At 36.9% G+C, this 19,227-nt stretch overlaps 1 protein-coding gene across 1 annotated transcript in view; it reads left to right on the top strand.

Moving 5' to 3' along the window:
* The first annotated feature begins 405 nt into the window (after positions 1-405).
* Positions 406-19,227, top strand: part of LOC106880040 (probable serine/threonine-protein kinase clkA) — a 39,147-nt gene continuing 20,325 nt past the window's right edge. The window contains exons 1-5 of the mRNA XM_014929841.2: positions 406-555; positions 8,144-8,215; positions 9,810-9,912; positions 14,071-14,138; positions 18,147-18,216. Of these exons, the coding sequence (XP_014785327.1) occupies positions 512-555; positions 8,144-8,215; positions 9,810-9,912; positions 14,071-14,138; positions 18,147-18,216 (357 nt within the window). The 5' untranslated portion in view covers positions 406-511. The remainder of the gene's footprint in view (positions 556-8,143; positions 8,216-9,809; positions 9,913-14,070; positions 14,139-18,146; positions 18,217-19,227) is intronic.

Here is a 19,227-nt window from a genome sequence, read left to right as displayed (position 1 = left end):
CAACAAAAAAATTTGAACAATTGGATTATTTTACTTCTATGCAGTCGGTCAGCTGGCTGGAAACCAACGCCAAATCTCTCTTTTATCGTACCATCCTATCTTATAAACCACACACACACACACAAAAAAAACTACAATATTCAAAACAATCTGATATAATCCCACACTCACATCTTAAACAACAATAACAGCTCCAACAACAACAACAACACATACAAATATTAAATTGCACCAAAAATTAAAAAAAATATATCCTCAGTGACATAAACTTGCCGCAGCATAGCATCACACACACACAAAAGAAATGAAACAAATTTTCTAAGATTGGCGAACAAATAATAACTAAAGTTAATAAAAAAAAAAGTGCAAGTGGCACGTTAAACTCAAAGATCGCCTCACGTTATTTTGTTTTGTTTTGTTTCAGATAAAGATGTGAAATTTAAGCGATTTATATCGGAATTACATAAGTTATTATCTGCGGTGTGAAATACGTTCAGTGCGAGACTGTAATATGGAGGACCAGGCGTATGCAATTTGCGGTGAGAACAGTGAAAGGTAAATAAATGGGTTTATTACTTTAATGAGGTCGAAAAAAATTATATTATCGAGATATTTAAATGATAGTTCAGTGTTGTAACTAATATTTTTATAGAAATATTATTTATCTGTTCTATTATTAAAGTAGCTTCATTTTGCTGGCTGGTTACGTCACCTACAAGTCATCTACATTTTTTTTTCAGTCAGTTCATTGACAGCTAAAGCTTCGGTTTATAGTATAAAGAACTAGATACAGTTTAATGTTATCAGATGTACCTTCCTATCAGCTGTTTATTGACTTGCGATTCTACTACGATTTCATTTCATTTCATTCACTCGTTTCTATATTGATGCTAATCGTAATGATGCACAGTGTATATATAATGTCATAATCGTTATGATATATATAAATGTTGGAAGATATATACAATATATATAAACATAGTTTACGTACTGCAAACACCTGCTGTGAAACTCAATACATGGCTAGAATGAATATAGGTAAATAAAAAAATGATCGGCTATTTGGTCTCTTTGTATAATATATATACATGTATATATATATATATATATATATATATATATATATATATATATGGTGTGTCTACAGATATAGGTTTCTTTTGTATCTGGACTTCTATGGAAGCTAAGTTTTCCTTTTGACACGTAACTGCAGTTTCAGAAATGCTTATTCTGTAATTAACAGATGTTATTACCGAGAATGTGGCAGAAAGTAACCCTTGAAGTCGAATCTATTTTTAGTGACCTCATGATTCCAGAGCACGTAATGATAAATCTGTAGAAGTATAGGCGGTAGAATGGATCACAAGGGAACCTCTTTGTGAACTCCATCTGTCAGAAATAATAGCCACGTAACCCTTCAATCTTAGAAGGAACTGATGCATTGAAACAGTTCCTAAATGTTCCTAAATCATACGAACGCTTTTGATAATAATTCCATTCAGTCAGTTAGTTTTTACATGAGGCTATAAACAACCAGTATTCCACGATTCAACCAAGGAATATCTTCGTGGTCTCTCGACTTGGTAGAAATAACTGCCGACTTTCCCTCAAATAACTCTACAGACAGAAGAGAGAGAGAGAGAGGAGGGGTAACGTTGATAGCGCCTTTGGTTGTAGGTCCTCTCGATCAGGGCTGACATGGGATGAGGTTAAACAACTTATTTTATTTACTCCAGAAGGAAGGGATGGAATGTTAACTTTGACAGGATTTGAACTCAGAACATAAAGAGACACATCAACTGACTTTATAAAATAATGATTTTTGACATTGACACAGAGCCACGTATTTATTGTAGTGAGATTTAGATAACTCAGTCGACCCCAGCAGAGAAACCTACCTATTCTACCATCTCTTATAATATACGAAAAATTCTTTCCCGGGTCGCTCAATTTGCTTGAAATAGCAGCTAAAGCCCCAAATCATTCCCGATCGCTATACAAATAGGGATAGGGATAGAATATTTTTTAGGGATAGGTCTGCTCCACTAGGGCTAACCTGCAGTTAAACAACAACAACGCTTCAGTTTCCTGATCAAAATTTCACACGTATTAAAATAAATAAATAAAATCCCTCACTATCATTTTGGGTATATTTAACGTCTGACTTAAAAAAAAAAAGTTTTTTCTTTCGTAAGTCGTTTTAATACAACAAAATTATTAAATTTTTAAAAAATGTTTAATGTTTTTTTTTTTTCTTCCAAAGCTCCAACTGGATTGTCTTTTAAATTCTAAAACAATTTCCCAGTTGAGTTTTTGTACATACAAATGAACGAAAAAATAAAGGCAGAATAATTCAGCTGTGTTCTCGACGCTCAAACATTTTCTGCTTCCAGCTTGAATTGTCGGCTGATGACTACTATTGAGAAATATTGGTCTTGAATATTTCGATATTTCATTTATGGCTGCTTGTTGACAAGGTTGTTAATAAAACCGGTCGATCTTGAAAAAATTAAATAATTAATTCTTTGCCACTTTTGAAATTTTTTCATCTTAACGTTCAAAAGTGAGAATGTACACACTCACTCGGACATACAAATCTCTCATTTTCTCTCTGAAGTAATTTTGTGTTCGTGTGTGTATTTATAATCGTCATCGCATATCTACGTTTTCCATACCAGTATGGATTGGTCTGGTTGTCACGCTGTGTCGATTCTTATTTGGAGTTAACTGCCCCTCCTGTTTGGGTCAGGGACTAGAGCTTGCTTGTACGCGTCAGCACACGCACACACACACACACAAGATTTATTTCCTGTTTCTCGAAGTTTCCAATTATTTACGACGTAAACAACACATTCGCTCAAACATTCTAATAATAATAATGGTTTCTGATTTAGGCACTATTGGGGATGGAAGTTAGTATATACCATTAGCCCTAGTTCTTGACAGGTACTATATTTTATCGACCCTCCGCAAAGATAAAGGCAATGTTGATCTCTGTAGGATTTGAACACAAGATCAGGAATGCTTTGTGGTAGTTCATCTGATTCTCTAACGAATTTACCAATCTACCATCCTTATTTATAATAATTTGTGTGTGTATGTGTGCGTATATATGTATATGCTTATATATATCATCATCATCGTTTAACGTCCGTTTTCCATGCTAGCATGGGTTAGACGATTTGACTGAGGACTGGCAAGCCAGAAGGCTGCACCAGGCTCCAATCTGATCTGGAAGAGTTTCTACAGCTGGATGCTGATCATTTAAAATTTTATTTTCCATGCTAGCATGTGTTGGACAGTTTGACAGGAACTGTTGAGGCAGAGGACTGTGCCAAGCTCTACTATATGCTTTGACAGAGTGTCTATGGCAGGATGCCCTTCTTATCATCAGCCATTTTATAGAGACACAGTAGTCTTCTATCTGGCCAGCTATCAAACTGTCCAACCCATGTCAACATGGAAGATGGGCATTAAATGACGATGATGAGTGCTTTTCATGTGATGGATATTTTTATTTTTTCTAGAAGCGACAACCATATTCAGTATTGTTTATGTCTAGCCAAGTAAAGCTGCTCATGCTCCATTATGGCATGTATAATGGCTAGTTGCCATTACCTCAACCCATAAATGTCCTGCAAGTTGCCCTACTTTACACTTAGATATTTATATTCTCCTAACAAATGACATATCTACTGGAAAATCCTCCACTCATACTTTTATAGTTAGCAGTGTACTTCTTTCACAACATAATGGGTGGGAGTGGGGTCATGAGCAGGTGGCCCAACTTGCAAGATAATGTCTTACAAAATTCTGCATGGTGGAGACATGGTTCTTCATACAGCAGGGATGGCAGCCTGTGTTATGGAACAATAATCTTTAATAAAAACTGGCAAAGTGTTGAGGGGACACTTTAGTTGTGGCTGATGACATTCCTAATATTGGTGGTGCAATAAAATGCATCAAGTTCATACTGTAAAATGGATGGTGATAGAGAGAGCATCCAGCTAATAAAAAAAAAACTTGATAAAGCCGTCATAAGCATAAAAATAATCAAAACCCCTTATTTTGCATGTAGGACTTACCATGCTAGTGCTGTGCACAGTTATGGGAGTATTCAAGGGTGTAACATTTGACCATGTTTGAGAACCCCCCCCCCCCAACTACTTGTGAAATAGTTGCACAGACCTTTCTTTTTAGATGGTAAAAACACACTGAACAGTAATCTACTAACCAACAGAAACTCATCATCAGTGCTGGACTACCATCATCAGTGCTGGTAATGATGAATAGTGGATAGAGCTGGAGAGATTGTAGTGATGTTAGAACAGAGATGAAGGGATGTCTACTGTGTGCAAGAGATTAGGTGGTGGTGAGCCTCATCTAAATTCCTTCTGATATGAATTCTACACCAAAACTCGACTAATTGTGCAAACAATGTATTTCTTTCTGATGGCTGCAGCATTAGTTTTTCATTTCAATAAAATGCCAAATTTAGTGGGGGGTTTTTTTGTTATGAGATGATAATAATTGAGTTTGCATTTCCTGTGGACCTGTGAGGATGTAACATCTGGCTCATACCCTCAAAGTTTTAGTAGCATGTATTTTGAACTGACTGTAGCACATTAAGTTCAGACATAGCTAGCTTCTTTTTATGGTGAGATCTCCATCTATGGTAGTGAAAAAGGCATGATGTTTAACATGACATGAATTAAAGATTTATTTTAAATTAGATTAGTTGCCATGTGACCACTATAACCCAACATATTTGGTCATTGAGTTTCATTTTTTGAATTTCAGTTTGCAAATTTTGTGTTTCTGTCATATTGCATATAAAAAGTTGTACTGTTTTCAAAAAACAATGGATCCATATGCATCATCCTTAGTAACCAATCATAAAATCTATCCTTTTTTGGAATAATTTCATCGTCAGGTTGTATGTATGGGCCATGATGGAATCACTATTCCATGCGATTTCCTCACATGTTCCCGTTTCATTGGATTTTCTGCTCTGTTAAATCAATTTAAAGTAATAAATTTTGAACAATCATATCATTCCTATATAATTTTCTGTTAATATTTAGATGAAACCTGGTGAAAATAGCAGCTGAATGGTAGGGTTCAAGAATTGCACAAATCAAAAGCAACTCTAATTATCATGAACCATATAAAGCAGTGGAATGTTCACTGAAATCTGTGACTTGTTTGCCAATGATGAAGGACCAACTCAGGAAATTATGAAAATGCACTAAAATATTGATGTGCAAGTACAGAATCACATTTGTGGTTCCTGAAGACATTTCTGGCCATAAAGACACTTCTGAATATTTTCCTTATATGTGCACATCAAGTGATGATGGAGCCAAAAGAAGATTGCTTTGGATATTTCCTAAAAGCTTAAGGAAAAACAAATATGTTGTATGAGCTCTTCTTGCGCAGTATGAAACCATTTCATATCTGGCTCCATTTGAGTAATTTATCTTCTGAAAATCTTAACTGTACGACAAATTTCTACCCAAATGACAAGTGATACCTTGAAAGGCTGATATGATAGTCATTAAGTCTCCTGGTCCATTGAAAAAAAGAGAGACAAATGGTTTCTAACTATCACAATATCTGAGCCATACCACCTTTTCATCAAAAGCATTCAAATGTATTTATCAAACAGTTGAATTTTGATGAATTACAACCAGTGCATGTGTTTCTCTTCAAATGCACCATACCATATGTGCATGACAACATCATGCCAATTTAATTCTTCTTTTGGAAAGTCTGCATCACAAAGTCCCAACAGTACCATTATTTGCTAGGGGCAAATTTCCAATAGCTCTCTATAATCCAGATGAAGAGGTGTGCATGAATATGTATCACATTTGCTAGAAGTTGGCATATATGCAGAGTTTTCACAATAACAACACCTTCCCAGAACTTGTCATTTGTGTTGTGGTTCCTTCATGCCATTTCATTTAATAATTGCTAATGAAATACTATTTGTATTGAGATTTGTTTTCCACTGATCATGTTTGTTATTATAAACATGGTCATATTTGTCTTGATAAAAGTATCATCATTACAGTTTGGTATAAAAAAACAACAAAAACACCTGAGAATGTTAATTCAAGTTCCAGAAAATACTGTGCAAATGATGATTCTGTCACCCTGGAATTCATGATAGGCAAGGAACACAAGAACAAATTCTTTGAAGCGGGTGGAGTTGACATTTTGTTGATAGAGGAATGGATAAAATAATTGAAGTAGTCAGAATATATGCTAGGGTAATTAAGCTTGTACTAATGAAAGGCAATGTAAAAACTGCAGTGATCTCTGTATATGCACCATGGATTTCTCTGAGGCCCTTTTGCAGACCACCTCAGTAGCAAATAAATGCAGCCTCATCACAGCTGGTGACTTAAATGGAAATGATGGACAACAACAAGATGGCTATTCTGGTTTACATGGAAGCTGTGGATAGGATACAAAGAATTAAAGCACTTGGAGTTTTGTAATATGAATTACTTAATCATTTGCAACACTAACTTTAGGAAATTGTCTAGCTACTTGAACACCTATCACTTAGTTGAACATATAAGCCTGATACACTACAGACATACCAGAAAATGGGATGAACAGTTGGTTGTAAATACTAAGTCTTTCCTTAGTAAAGAATGCACCACTCAGCATAAAGAATAGTGAAATCAGAGTAAAAGCTAGATGAGCTCTAAGACTCAAGACTATCTTACATGAAGTATGTAAAACTTTAAAATTGTTCTTTTGAATACAAGTTCTGAGACGTAGGTGGTGTGTATGTTAAGGAGGAGGAGATGGAGATTTATGGCATAGAAGATGATTGAGAGTTTCTGCTAGGGAACCTGCTGTAAACCACAGATCTAATACATGACTGAGGCAAGGTAGTAACCAGATGGAAAATGACATAGTCACAGAATGGTACAACAGATAGCGTCTAAAAGCTAAGAGACTGATTTGGAGAGGCTGGAGGAAAGAAATGGGAGTCAGGAATAATATGAAGTAGCTAAAAGCTGGAGGTTTGCCTATTTTCTGTGACAATAGGATCAGAAGCATGAAGTATTCTAGATTACAAAGTGGTATATTCAGAATGGCCGAGACTCATTTACTCTCATTGACAGTGAGTAAAACCTTTAAAATGCTATTACAAGAGATTGTTTAATGTTGAGGACACTGTGAGAGAGAGGGACTACTCCAAAAGACCATCTTTGATAGCTGATCTCCAGCAGATGGACCAGCTACTGAAGTTGACAACTGTGCAGTGGAAGATGAAGAAAGCCACTGGTCCATAGTCAGTGAAATATTGAAAACATAGGTGGACGTTTTTAAAAGCATTTGAAAAGTTTCAAGATGTTCACCTGGACTTTCATTTCTTAATTTATTAAGAAAAAAGAATTTGAGAGTCTGTACCCCATGTATTAGATTGGATTTTTATTTTGCTATTTCAGTAGTAAGTTGTCATCTAGTAACCAAGTACCAGCAATCAGCTGAAAATACTTGTGTATCTGGAACAGAACTGACTTTAAGTAAGAAATATTGCCTTGAAGTTTCAATCACTATTTTTGTCTTAGTACTTCAACATGCGAGTGGCTAATGTTATTGGACTGTAGCTATGCTGGGACACTTCCTTGAAGGGTTTAGTTGATCACTTTGACCCCAATACTTATTTCAAGTGTAATACTTATTCCACAGTTTGCTTTTTGCTCAACCACCAAATTATGGGGGCTGTCAACAGGCTAACAAACACAAATATGAAAAGCTGTTTGAAGTTAACTTTAGTTAGTCTACTAGGATTCAAGTGAAGGCATATTATTTTATCTGTATATGGATATAAAGTCTGCATTAGATCTGGAGGAATGAACAAGTGTCTCTTCTTTGGGAGTTGCCAGTAGAAAGGAAATCTGTGTGTAGAACATGAATTGCAATAAAATCTTTAATCAAGATTTGTCAATTGCTTAAAAAACCTCATCCTTTGTGAGAACCAAAAGATAAAAAAAAACTACAATAATAAACAAAATCCCTTTAAAATAATCTGTTCCATTTTGTGTTTGTTGACAAAAAAACTATCAAAGGTCAATTTATTTTTCTCTGCTTAATCAATTTATTCATTTATTTTCAGTGGATTTTCGGAAGAACTTGATATTTTAGAGTCCATCTACATAAATGAGTTGACTGTTGAAAGAGATGATTGGTAAGGCTTACTTGATCTTCTGTTTACATTTGTTTTGGTTTTGTAAGCAATTCTTATCATTTTACATTTCTGCTTATGCTTGCTCACATGAATTGGACACATCACAACCTGAGTTAGTTCTTATTTGAGGTTTCTCCAAGATGCATCAGGGGTTGTATTTCATTTGCACATCCCAGAATGTGATACAATTTCTGTATCTGAATGTCCTTTCTAACATTAGTCAGCTTACAAAATGTACTGAAGCATTTATCATGACATTAGCACTACAGAAATTCCCTTGTTTGCAAGATTAAGAGTTGTCTATTCTGCATTGTCTTCATTTGTTCAAGCCAAAATGATTGCAAGGGTGAATAAATGAGTGAAATAGAGGTGAGATAGTGAGAAGAGAGAGTATAATGAGTAAAGTAGGGAAAGGCATGGGGGTGATACAAGAGAGAGTATGGTGTAAGAGAAACAGTGATAGATGTAAGAGGGTGATTGAAGAAACAGTAATAACTATATGTTATTGGTGATAAGATTGAATAGAAGAAACAACATAAGTGGTGTGGTAGAAAAAGAGGGGTGGGAGGGTGACCAGGTGATGGTAGAAAGAGATTGATGGATGTCAACATTAAGTGATTGCAAAAAGAATAATGTGTGTGTGAGAGAGAGAGTAGTAAAGTTGGCAGAGGTAAAGGGGAAAGATTAGCTTAGTTTAGGTTTGGGTTACACAAATGACTGCAGCACTACTAAATTCACACAGCCACTATAATGCAGCAGGTGAGATCATACTCATAGTTGCATTCATCAATCCTGCTGAGGAAGTCTTCTATGAGAGTAAGCTGAAAAGTTCACAGGCTGACTTTGAAGGAGTGATGCTAGAGCTGTGAAATCTTGCATGCATTAATTTCGACCCTTCTTATTAATTATTGTTTCTTTCCAGATGAACTGACATCTGACTGTTCAAGGAAGACTTCAAAAGTAACTAGTTGTGACTTCTCTTGAATATGGACAAAATTTGGCATTGTGATATTATCAAGTACTTGCAGAGAAAGGGTTTAGCACCCAACAACATTCATACTGACATGATTGCTACATTAGAGGATGATGCTCCAGCTTTATCAACAGTGTGATATTGGGTAGCTGAATTTAGGAGGGGAAGGGACAGTTTTGAAAATGACCCAGGGTCTGGATGTCCTGCAACTGCCACCACTGAGGAAAACATTGATTGTGTTCACCACATCGTGGTAGATGACAAGCAGTTGACTATATATCAAATAGCCAATGATATTAGCATATTCCATGAGAGAGTTGAGAATATTCTGCACAATGAACTTGGCATGACAAAAGGTTTCTGCTCGGTTGGTACCACATCTTCTGACATCTGATCAAAAGCATACCAGGCTGATTACATCATTGGAAAATCTGACATTGTTTTAGGCAGATCCAGCTAGTCTCCTTGAATGTTTTCTAACTTAGGGTCAGTGTTGGGTTCATCACTTTGAGCTAGAGACACAGAGACAATCCATGCACCTGCTTCAAAGAAACTTTTCATCCACTTCTCTTCATAGGAAAACTTAGATTAATCTAATAATTATAATTTTTGTATTTGCAGTGGTTCAGTACAACAAATAACCTGCCAGTTGTATCCGTCTACTGGAGATGATGTACAAAAACAATTTGTCTGCTTAACATTACAGCTTTCTTTACCTGAAAATGTAAGTAGCAAAGAAGGATTTTTACCATTTGTTTAATTTTACTACTGTTTATTTTTAATTTGATATTAATTTGTAGGTGCAGACATGGCTGTGCAGTAAGAAGCTTGCTTCCTAACCACATGGTTCTAGGTTCAGTCTCACTGTGTGGCACCTTGGACAAATGTTTTCTACCATAACCTTGGGCCAACCAAAGCCTTGTGAGTGGATTTGGTAGATGGAAACTGATAGAAGCCCATCGTATATGTGTCTGTCTTTGTGCCTGTGTTTGTCCCCTTCATGGCTTGACAACCAGTGTTGGTGTGTTTATGTACCCTGTAACTTAGCAGTTCGGCAAAAGAGATCAGTAACAGATCATCAGAATAAGTACTAGACTTTAAAAAAAAAAAAAGTACTGGAGTATTTGACTAAAAATCCTTCAAGGCAGTGGAGCCCTAGCACCACTGAAACAAATGAAAGGATAAAAGGAAAAAAGAATGGAACTTAAACGTTTCGGATAATTTATGCTGATGTAAATTATAACTGATTCTTGCTGTATCTTCTTTGACAGCTTTAACTTATTAAAGGGAGATTGTTAATAATTTTGTTATGTGTGTGTGTGTGTGTGCATATAGAAAGAGAGTGAGGTGCAGATATACTTGTGTGGCTAAGAAGCTTGCTTCCCAACCATGTTGTCTTGGGTTTAGTCCTGCTGCATGACACATTTGGCATGTGTCTTCTATTGTAGTCCCAGGCTGACCAAAAAACCTTGTGAGTGGATTTGGTTGACAGAATCTCAAAGAAGCCCTCCTTTGTTTCATCATCACTTAATGCCTGTTTTTTTCATGCTGTTGATAGGAGCTGGCAAGTCAGAAGACTGTGCCAAACTCCACTGTCTGCTTTGACATGGTTTCCACAGCTGGATGTCTTCCTAATGCCAACCACTTTACAAACTGTACTGGGCGTTTTTTTCATACATGGCACCAGCGGCACTGAGTTCACAAAATAACGTACGGGACAAAACTCCTCAACTGAGGGGTGGGGAGTGATATTGAGGAAGGGAGCTTTTTGCCAGATGAGAAGTTAGGGTATGAGTAGAGGTACAGAAGGCACGTGGCTTAGTGGTTAGGGCATTCGGCTCATGATCGTAAGGTCCTGAGTTCGATTCCCGGCGACGCGTTGTATCCTTGAGCAAGACACTTTATTTCATGTTGCTCCAGTCCACTCAGCTGGAAAAAATGAGTAGTACCTGTATTTCAAAGGGCTGGCCTTGTCACACTATGTGTCACACTGAGTCTTCCTGAGAACTATGTTAGGGGTACACGTGCCTTCTGGATCGCTCAGTCACTTGCACGTTAATTTCACGAGCAGGCTGTTCCGTTGATTGTATCAGCTGGGACGCTCATTGTCGTAACCGACAGAGTGCTCCTTTAGAGGTACAGAAACAGGTGTCTTGAAGTAAAGGAGATTCATGGCTAATCCAATAAGAGAGAGAGAGAGAAAGCTGAAGGAGCAAGTGGGACTAAGGATTGGATAGGGTGAGTAGGTGGCTAAGTTTGCAAGATTGCGAAGGAAGTGTGAGAATCAGAAGAGAGGGAATGTAGTGAGCAGACAAAAATAGGGGGAGAGGTTGTCAGGAGGATATGTTGTGGGGAAGAGAGTCAACAGGGGGGATTGGAAGATGGAGAGAAGTATAGTGAATGGTGAACATGGTGTGAGAAGGGTAGCTGTTGGGAAGATGGGATGTGGGGAGAGGTTTGTCAGCAACAGATTGTATGCTGGGGTGGGGGCATCGACATAAAGGAAGTGTCTTTATAGCCTTCATTTTACTTAGCTGGATAGGTCTTCTCAAGTGAAGTAAACTATCAATTGTCTCAGTCCTATGTCATCTCTATGAGGTTCAGCTTTTTTAGATCAGTTTTCACTACTTCATCTTGCGTTCTTCTTGGTCTTTCTCTTCCACAGGTTCCTTCTACATTTAGAGACTGACACTTTTTTTTATGCTGCTGTCTCTAACCATACACATTACCTGATCACACCAGCTCAGTCTTCTCTCTTGCACGTTATATCTGATGCCTCTTATACCCAATTTTTCTTGCAACATATTTGTACTTTGTTGTACATGCACACTAACATTGCATATCCTGCATAGCTTGCTGGCTTCGTTTCTTTCAAACAAGTCTTTGCATACCTCTGCAGCCACTCGCACACACATGCATGCACATGTGTGTACCCTTGTCTAGATATTGTGATAGTTGTGTTATTGTGATACAAGCAAGGCTGTTCATTTCTAGTCTTCTGTGAAAAACATGTTTAGCTATGAGAAAATAGTACCTTGCTTGGAAACTGGTGAGGATTGGTGACAGGAAGGACATCCAGCCCATAGAAAATCTGCCTCAACAAAATTCTATCCGACCCATGAAGTACAAAACTAATCTCCTTCAAAGTAGGCTCCTTGGACCTCAATGCATTTATTGTAGTGCTCCAATCACTCTATGAAGTCCTCCAAAGTGAAGGTGTCCACGACTCTTGTTGCAACTGCTTTCATCTTCTCCTTCAGCTTATGGAATAGCCAAAACCCACAAGGAACAAGGTCTGGACTGTTGGAAGGGTGAGGGATAGTTTTGATGCCCATCCCTGCCAAGTAGTTGGTTACCAGGATGGAATTGTGGACTGGTACATTGTGGAAATGCTTTAACTGTTTGTGATGAAATCTCTTCCTGAACCCCTCAAAATCTTCCACAAAGTACTCTTTGTTAACAGTTTGGCCAGAGGGTACCAAGTGGATGTAGATGATGCTCTTGCTGTAGAAAAAAGGGATCATCATATGCTTCCTGGTGGACTTAGTTTTCCTAGTTTCCTATGCCAGTGTAAAACGGATGCTTGGTTCATGTAACTTAACCCATAAGCAGCCTGGAGCATTTCATAAGTTTCTGTAGTGTTTTTGCTCAGTTTAACACCAAACCTTATTGCACAGTGAGCTTCCAGATTTCCCCAGCTACATTCTGTAAATTAGTCAGCTGTAACAAGTAGTGTTTACTAGGGTGTGTTTAAAGTGCTGTTGCAGCTGTCCCTTTCAATCTGTAATAGCAAAATTTGATAGGTCAGCTTATTGTTTTTCGTTTGTATCATTTTATTCAAAATATTCTTAAAAATGTATATCCCTTGATTTATGCCATTTTGATTTCAGAACAAATCTACTGTGTAAACCGAGTGACAATTTGTGTGTGTGAATCTATCCATCCCACCTCCTCTTCCTCATATATGATGAACTCGCGTTGGTCTTGGCCTATGAGTATCTAACAATTCAATACAAAAATTGTATTTGAATGTTTTGTGTCTTTTGTGAGGTGTTAATATGACAGAACTATACTGAACTTTTTAATTATCCACACAAATGATTTGTTTATAGTGATGAGAGCTTGTGTAGAACCTGCTGCATATGAAACTGATTGCAGAAAAATGGTGCAGTCTGGCATAACTTGTTGAGAAGCATTCCTCAGATATTTTTTTAGCAGTAACCTCCTAGAAACATACTTTCATGAAAGTTAAGGGTCATCTCACATCCAGTGGTCCTCTTGTTATTCCTAGATTACCATTAATCCTACAGTGATGACCATTAATCCTACAGGCACAGGAGTGGCTGTGTGGTAAGTAGCTTGCTTACCAACCACATGGTTCTGGGTTCAGTCCCACTGCGTAGCACCTTGGGCAAGTGTCTTCTACTATGGCCTCGGGCCGACTAAAGCTTAGTGAGTGGATTTGGTAGACGGAAACTGAAAGAAGCCTGTTGTGTATATATATATATGTATGTGTGTTTGTGTGTGTGTGTCCCTACCATCGCTTGACAACCGATGGTGGTGTGTTTACGTCCCCGTAACTTAGCAGTTCAGCAAAACAGACTGATAGAATAAGTACTAGGCTTACAAAGAATAAGTCCTGGGGTCGATTTGTTTGACTAAAGGCGGTGCTCCAGCATGACCGCAGTCAAATGACTGAAACGAGTAAAAGAGTGTGTTCATCCGTCCTTGTGACTTGGTTTTTGTTGTGCTCTATTTCTAGCAACCCTTGTCCTGACCATGCAACATGTTGTACAGGTTTGCAATGTTAGCTGTAGTGCGAGGTTGGCGAAAGAAATTGGCTTCAATTTTTCTTAATTTTGTATTTGTCATTGTATTTCAGTATCCTAATGATGTGCCTGCTATTACCATAAAAAACCCGAGAGGCCTTGGTGAAGATGAACTTGCAAAGTTAGTTTCTTGTCTTTTATATTTTCAATACGTGTGATGGTAGCAAGATAATGTAATTTCAATTCAAATGTTTTTTTTCAATTTCACATTTATAAAGCCGATATTTTCAATGAACTAAGTAGTAAGATTTGAATTGAAATTTTATTTTAAAAAAACATATCTTTTCAAATAGTTTCAGTTTCTTTACTTTGTGAATTTCAATGGAAGTTAATTTTAATATTTCAAAAATTTCATTTCAGTGTTTTATACTTGGAAAATAGTTTCGATTTTAGCCTTTTTCTAATTTAATTTTATAAAACATATTTGTTTTATGAATTAAGTATTTCAGAAATTTCTTGAAAATGATATATTTTGGACAAGTAAGAAATTAAATTCTCATTTTTATCCCATTTTGAAATATATGATAGTTGTCTCCCTTAGACAGAAATTCTTTTTATTTGTGTTGAATTCAACTTTTTCACCGTGATATATCTATTGAAATACTCTGCCTTTCTTTCAATCAATTTTGAAAGTACTGAAGGATTTAGAAGTTGCCTTTGTTATTATTAATCTGGTTTTTCGAACATAAATTAACAGGAAATTCTGTTAAAAGGTTTTTTAAAAATTTAAAATCACTTGAAAACCAGAAATTTGTGTTATAGGACCAGGGATAGTCTCAGGTGGGTTGATATCATCAGAAGGATTAAATGTGATAAATAGCCACCAAATGTCTCTTTAAAATGGAGAATAAACATTGGTGTGGTTTCAGATATCTCTAAAAAGGCTAGATGATCATGATTGAAACGTCTTCGATCATAACATTGCGCAACCTGTGTTGGCTAGAGACTAAATGACAACTATATCTAGAAGGTACATTAATAAAATTACCAAAAGTCATGTGGAAGTAAACTTCCAATGATCCTAATTCTTCATCTCACTTTGGTTCTCAATTATAACTTATTTATTTTGCTTATAATGATAATTCTCATTAGAAATTGTGCAAGAAATTGTTTTGAGAGCACTTTGAGAAACTGCAATAAAAATAATGTTTTAAATTGTACTAAGGTGTAAACATGTTTTACTTAAATGGAAATATAATGCATAGATTTCTCAATGAAATAAAACAACTTTTGAGCGTGGCCGTTGCCAGTACCGCCTGACTGGCCTTCGTAAGATTTTCGAGCGAGATCGTTGCCAGTGCCCCTGGACTGGCTTGTGTGGGTGGCACATAAAAGACACCATTTCGAGCGTGGCCGTTGCCAGTATCGCCTGACTGGCCTTCGTGCAGGTGACACGTAAAAGCACCTACTACACTCTCTGAGTGGTTGGCGTTAGGAAGGGCATCCAGCTGTAGAAACTCTGCCAAATTTAGATTGGAGCCTGGTGTTGCCATCCGGTTTCACCAGTCCTCAGTCAAATCGTCCAACCCATGCTAGCATGGAAAGCGGACGCTAAACGATGATGATGATGATGATGATTAACCAAACTAATTGGAGTATTGCAGTTCAAGTAGAGGGTTGGGCCAAATTCCTTTCAGTACTTGTTATAATGTGGCTCCTTGTCCACTCGTATGTTGTTGTTAGTACTGTAATATTCTTGTCACCACTATTACATTGTGGCAGTATTCTGTGTCGTATTATCTTTGACTTGTCCATCATGCTATCACTGATAGTTCTGCAAGACAATGACTTTGAAATAATTCGAAGTCCTATATATCACATAACTGGCATTGACTCCAACTGAGAACTCGTACAATGACTCTGCTACTACTGACCTGCTACAATGACTGACTGGCTGGTTCATACCACTTTGTCACATGGGAAGGAGTGTACCATTTTCACTATAACATTTCCTCTTTTAGTTTTTTTTTGGTGGGGGGGGAGCAAGTAATTTTATTTTACTTTATTCATCCCTTCTCCCTTTTTAGCATTTTTTTTCCAGTTTAATATTCTTTCTTTTTGGTGTCTATTTGTAGGAACTCTGTTCTTCCTTTTTCTTCCACTTGTACGCATGGGTTCAACCACCTGTAACGGTGTTGGTACCTGGAATGTGTCATACAGCCATTCCATAGGTTCTTGCAAGCTGTCTAGTTCATTCTCTATGAATTTCTTCTTCAATTGGTTTCTGTGTCTTTTTCAATACCTTTTCATTTAATTGCATCATTTCCCCTTTGTACTTTGTAATTTTTCCTTCTTCCCAGTATTGTTTTCTATCTTTATATGATCTCATGTACACCTTGTCACCGATTTTGAAAAATTTTGGGTTGTCTTTCCTTGTACTTTTTCTTTCCCTGCCAGGTAACAGTTTATCAAAAACTGATTTCACCTTCCTCGTGAACATCAGGTTCCTTCTACATTTAGAGACTGACACTTTTTTTTAATGCTGCTGTCTTCAACCATACGCATTACCTGATCACACCCTCTTGCACCCTCTGTTCACTTTATCCGCATATATGGTAAAGTCTTCATCATCGCTTTTCTCAGTGTTCAAACACTTCTAACGTGTTGAACAATGATGTTTTTTCACTAAACATCCTACAGAAAATGTCATTTGGGTCCGTAGAATTTATGTCATACTTTTTTAGGCAAGTATTTCTCATGCTCTATCATCGCCAGTTTCCTCAGAATTAGACATGTTTTCATGTTGTCTGTCCAATCTTGGCATTTACTTTTTTAAAATTTGCTCAAATCTTCGGTAGTATTCCATGTTTAAATTCATTTTTTGAATTTGCTACATGGTCTGGTGAAAACATATTTTGTGGTTTTGTTACCAACTTCATTAGTCGTAGCATTTGTTACTGTAACGTTTATTGTTGTTGTTGCTGTTTTTGCAACTCAACTATACTTTCTAACAAGTTTTCCATAATTTTATGCATTTTTTGTAAAATATATACAACAAAAATGCTTGTTACTCTTCTGTCTAGTTTTTAATTTCTCCACGTGAAAAACTTTCCAATGTTGTACGAGTGAATTATTTTCTTGTGACAAAAAGAATTTTTTTTTTTTTGTTTTTCAATGTTGTCCATGGGAATTATTTATATCCTTGTCACCACTGTTATAAGGTGGATCCTCATCCACTTGTAGGTTGTCATCAGCACCATAATATTCTTGTTGCAACTATTATGTTGTTGTAGTATTCTGTGTCTTGTCTTTGACTTGTCTATCTGATAGCTCTGCAAGACAACGACTTTGAAATATCTACCTTGATGGTAACTCAAACTCATATATATCATGTAACTGGCACTGACTCCAACTGATAACTCATACAACGACTACTCCGACTGGCTGTCTGACTTTATAGTGGCTAATTCATACTACGTTGTCACGTTGGAAGGAGTGTACCATTTTCACTACATTTCTTATTCTAATCCTGTTACTTTTACTTTCATCCTTCAATATGTTGGCAAACCTCTTATCAGTTATAGGTTTGGTTGATTCAATCAAATGTGTCTCTGTGTAATTTTATGGGCTTATGTCAGTGTGACTAACCATTATTAACCAGTCATTTTTTGGTCTGATGTCAACCTTGTAGACACAAACATGGCTGTGTAGTATGAAGTTTGCTTTCCAAACACATGGTTCCAGGTTCAGTCCCACTGAGTGGTACCTTGGGCAAGTGTCTTCTGCTATAGCCCTGAGCCAAATAAAGCCTTATGAGTGGATTTAATAGATGGTAACATATGTTAGAGAGAGTTGGTGTCTTCATGCCTTCACATTGTGTGATAATTGTAAACAGGTGTCACTGTCATACAACAGTGTCTTTTGTTTCCAGTCTTCTATGAAAACATGTCTGGCTTTGGGGAAATATTACCTTACTTGGAAACAGGTAAAGGTTGGAAATAGGAACAGTACCAGCCATAGAAAATCTACCTCAACAATTTCTATCTGAGCCATGCATGCATGGAAAAGTGAATATTACAATGGTTATGATGGTGTTTATGATTTCCTATGTCAACCCAATCTTTAACAACTCTAAACAAATTTTATTGGATTTTATTTCAAAAGCATATTTTCATTTATCTCATTTCAGACTTGAAACATCTTTAAAAGAGTTGGCTGATGAAAGAAAAGGTGGACCTATGTTGTATGAATTGTTTGAAGTGAGTACCTTTCACTTTTAACATGACAGCTCTGAAGATAAGGAATAAGTGCTGGACTCCAAAATAGATGATCATTAATTGAAACCTTAGCAACTAACACCATAAAGCATACAAAAGAATTCTATATAATACTATATTATTGCTTTTCACTCTAATAATTTTGGAGTAAGAAAGAACATACAGCCACGACAACAAAAGAACTGTGATATGATGTGATATCTCATTCAGTTTTGGTGCTGCCACAATCATTCATTGACATCTGCAACTCATCTTCTAAATACAATCCCCAAATGTTTTTTTTTGTCCATTGTATAGTCTATTTTTCTATGCTTTCATGGAGTAGATGAATGTTATTGAGGCATTGTTTTACAACTGGATACTCTGCCTGTCACAAACCCTTAACTTGTCTTTCAAATAAGGAGTTTTTTATTCCATATACTTTTGAAGATGCAAAGCAAGTGGAATCTTTTTTTGTAGATGCAGTGAGATATAGACAAACTCACTGACATATTACACATGCATTTGCATGCACACACTGACTGACTAACAGAGACATACGTGTGTGTCTATATATATATATATATTCTTTTACTTGTTTCAGTAATTTGACTGTGGCCATGCTGGAATACCGCCTTTAGTCAAGCAAATCGACCCCAGGACTTATTCTGTAAGCCTAGTACTTATTCTATCGGTCTCTCTTGCCGAACCACTAAGTTATGGGGACGTAAATACACCAGCATCGGTTGTCAAGCGATGTTGTGGGGACAAACATACACACACACATACATATATATCATCATCATCATCATCATCGTTTAACGTCCGCTTTCCATGCTAGCATGGGTTGGACGATTTGACTGAGGACTGGTGAAACTGGATGGCAACACCAGGCTCCAATCTGATTTGGCAGAGTTTCTACAGCTGGATGTCCTTCCTAACGCCAACCACTCAGAGAGTGTAGTGGGTGCTTTTACGTGTCACCTGCACGAAGGCCAGTCAGGCGGTACTGGC

The sequence above is a fragment of the Octopus bimaculoides genome, chromosome 1 (assembly GCF_001194135.2).
Source record: "Octopus bimaculoides isolate UCB-OBI-ISO-001 chromosome 1, ASM119413v2, whole genome shotgun sequence".
Lineage (NCBI taxonomy): Eukaryota > Metazoa > Mollusca > Cephalopoda > Octopoda > Octopodidae > Octopus > Octopus bimaculoides.
This window is presented reverse-complemented; position numbering and strand designations above follow the sequence as displayed.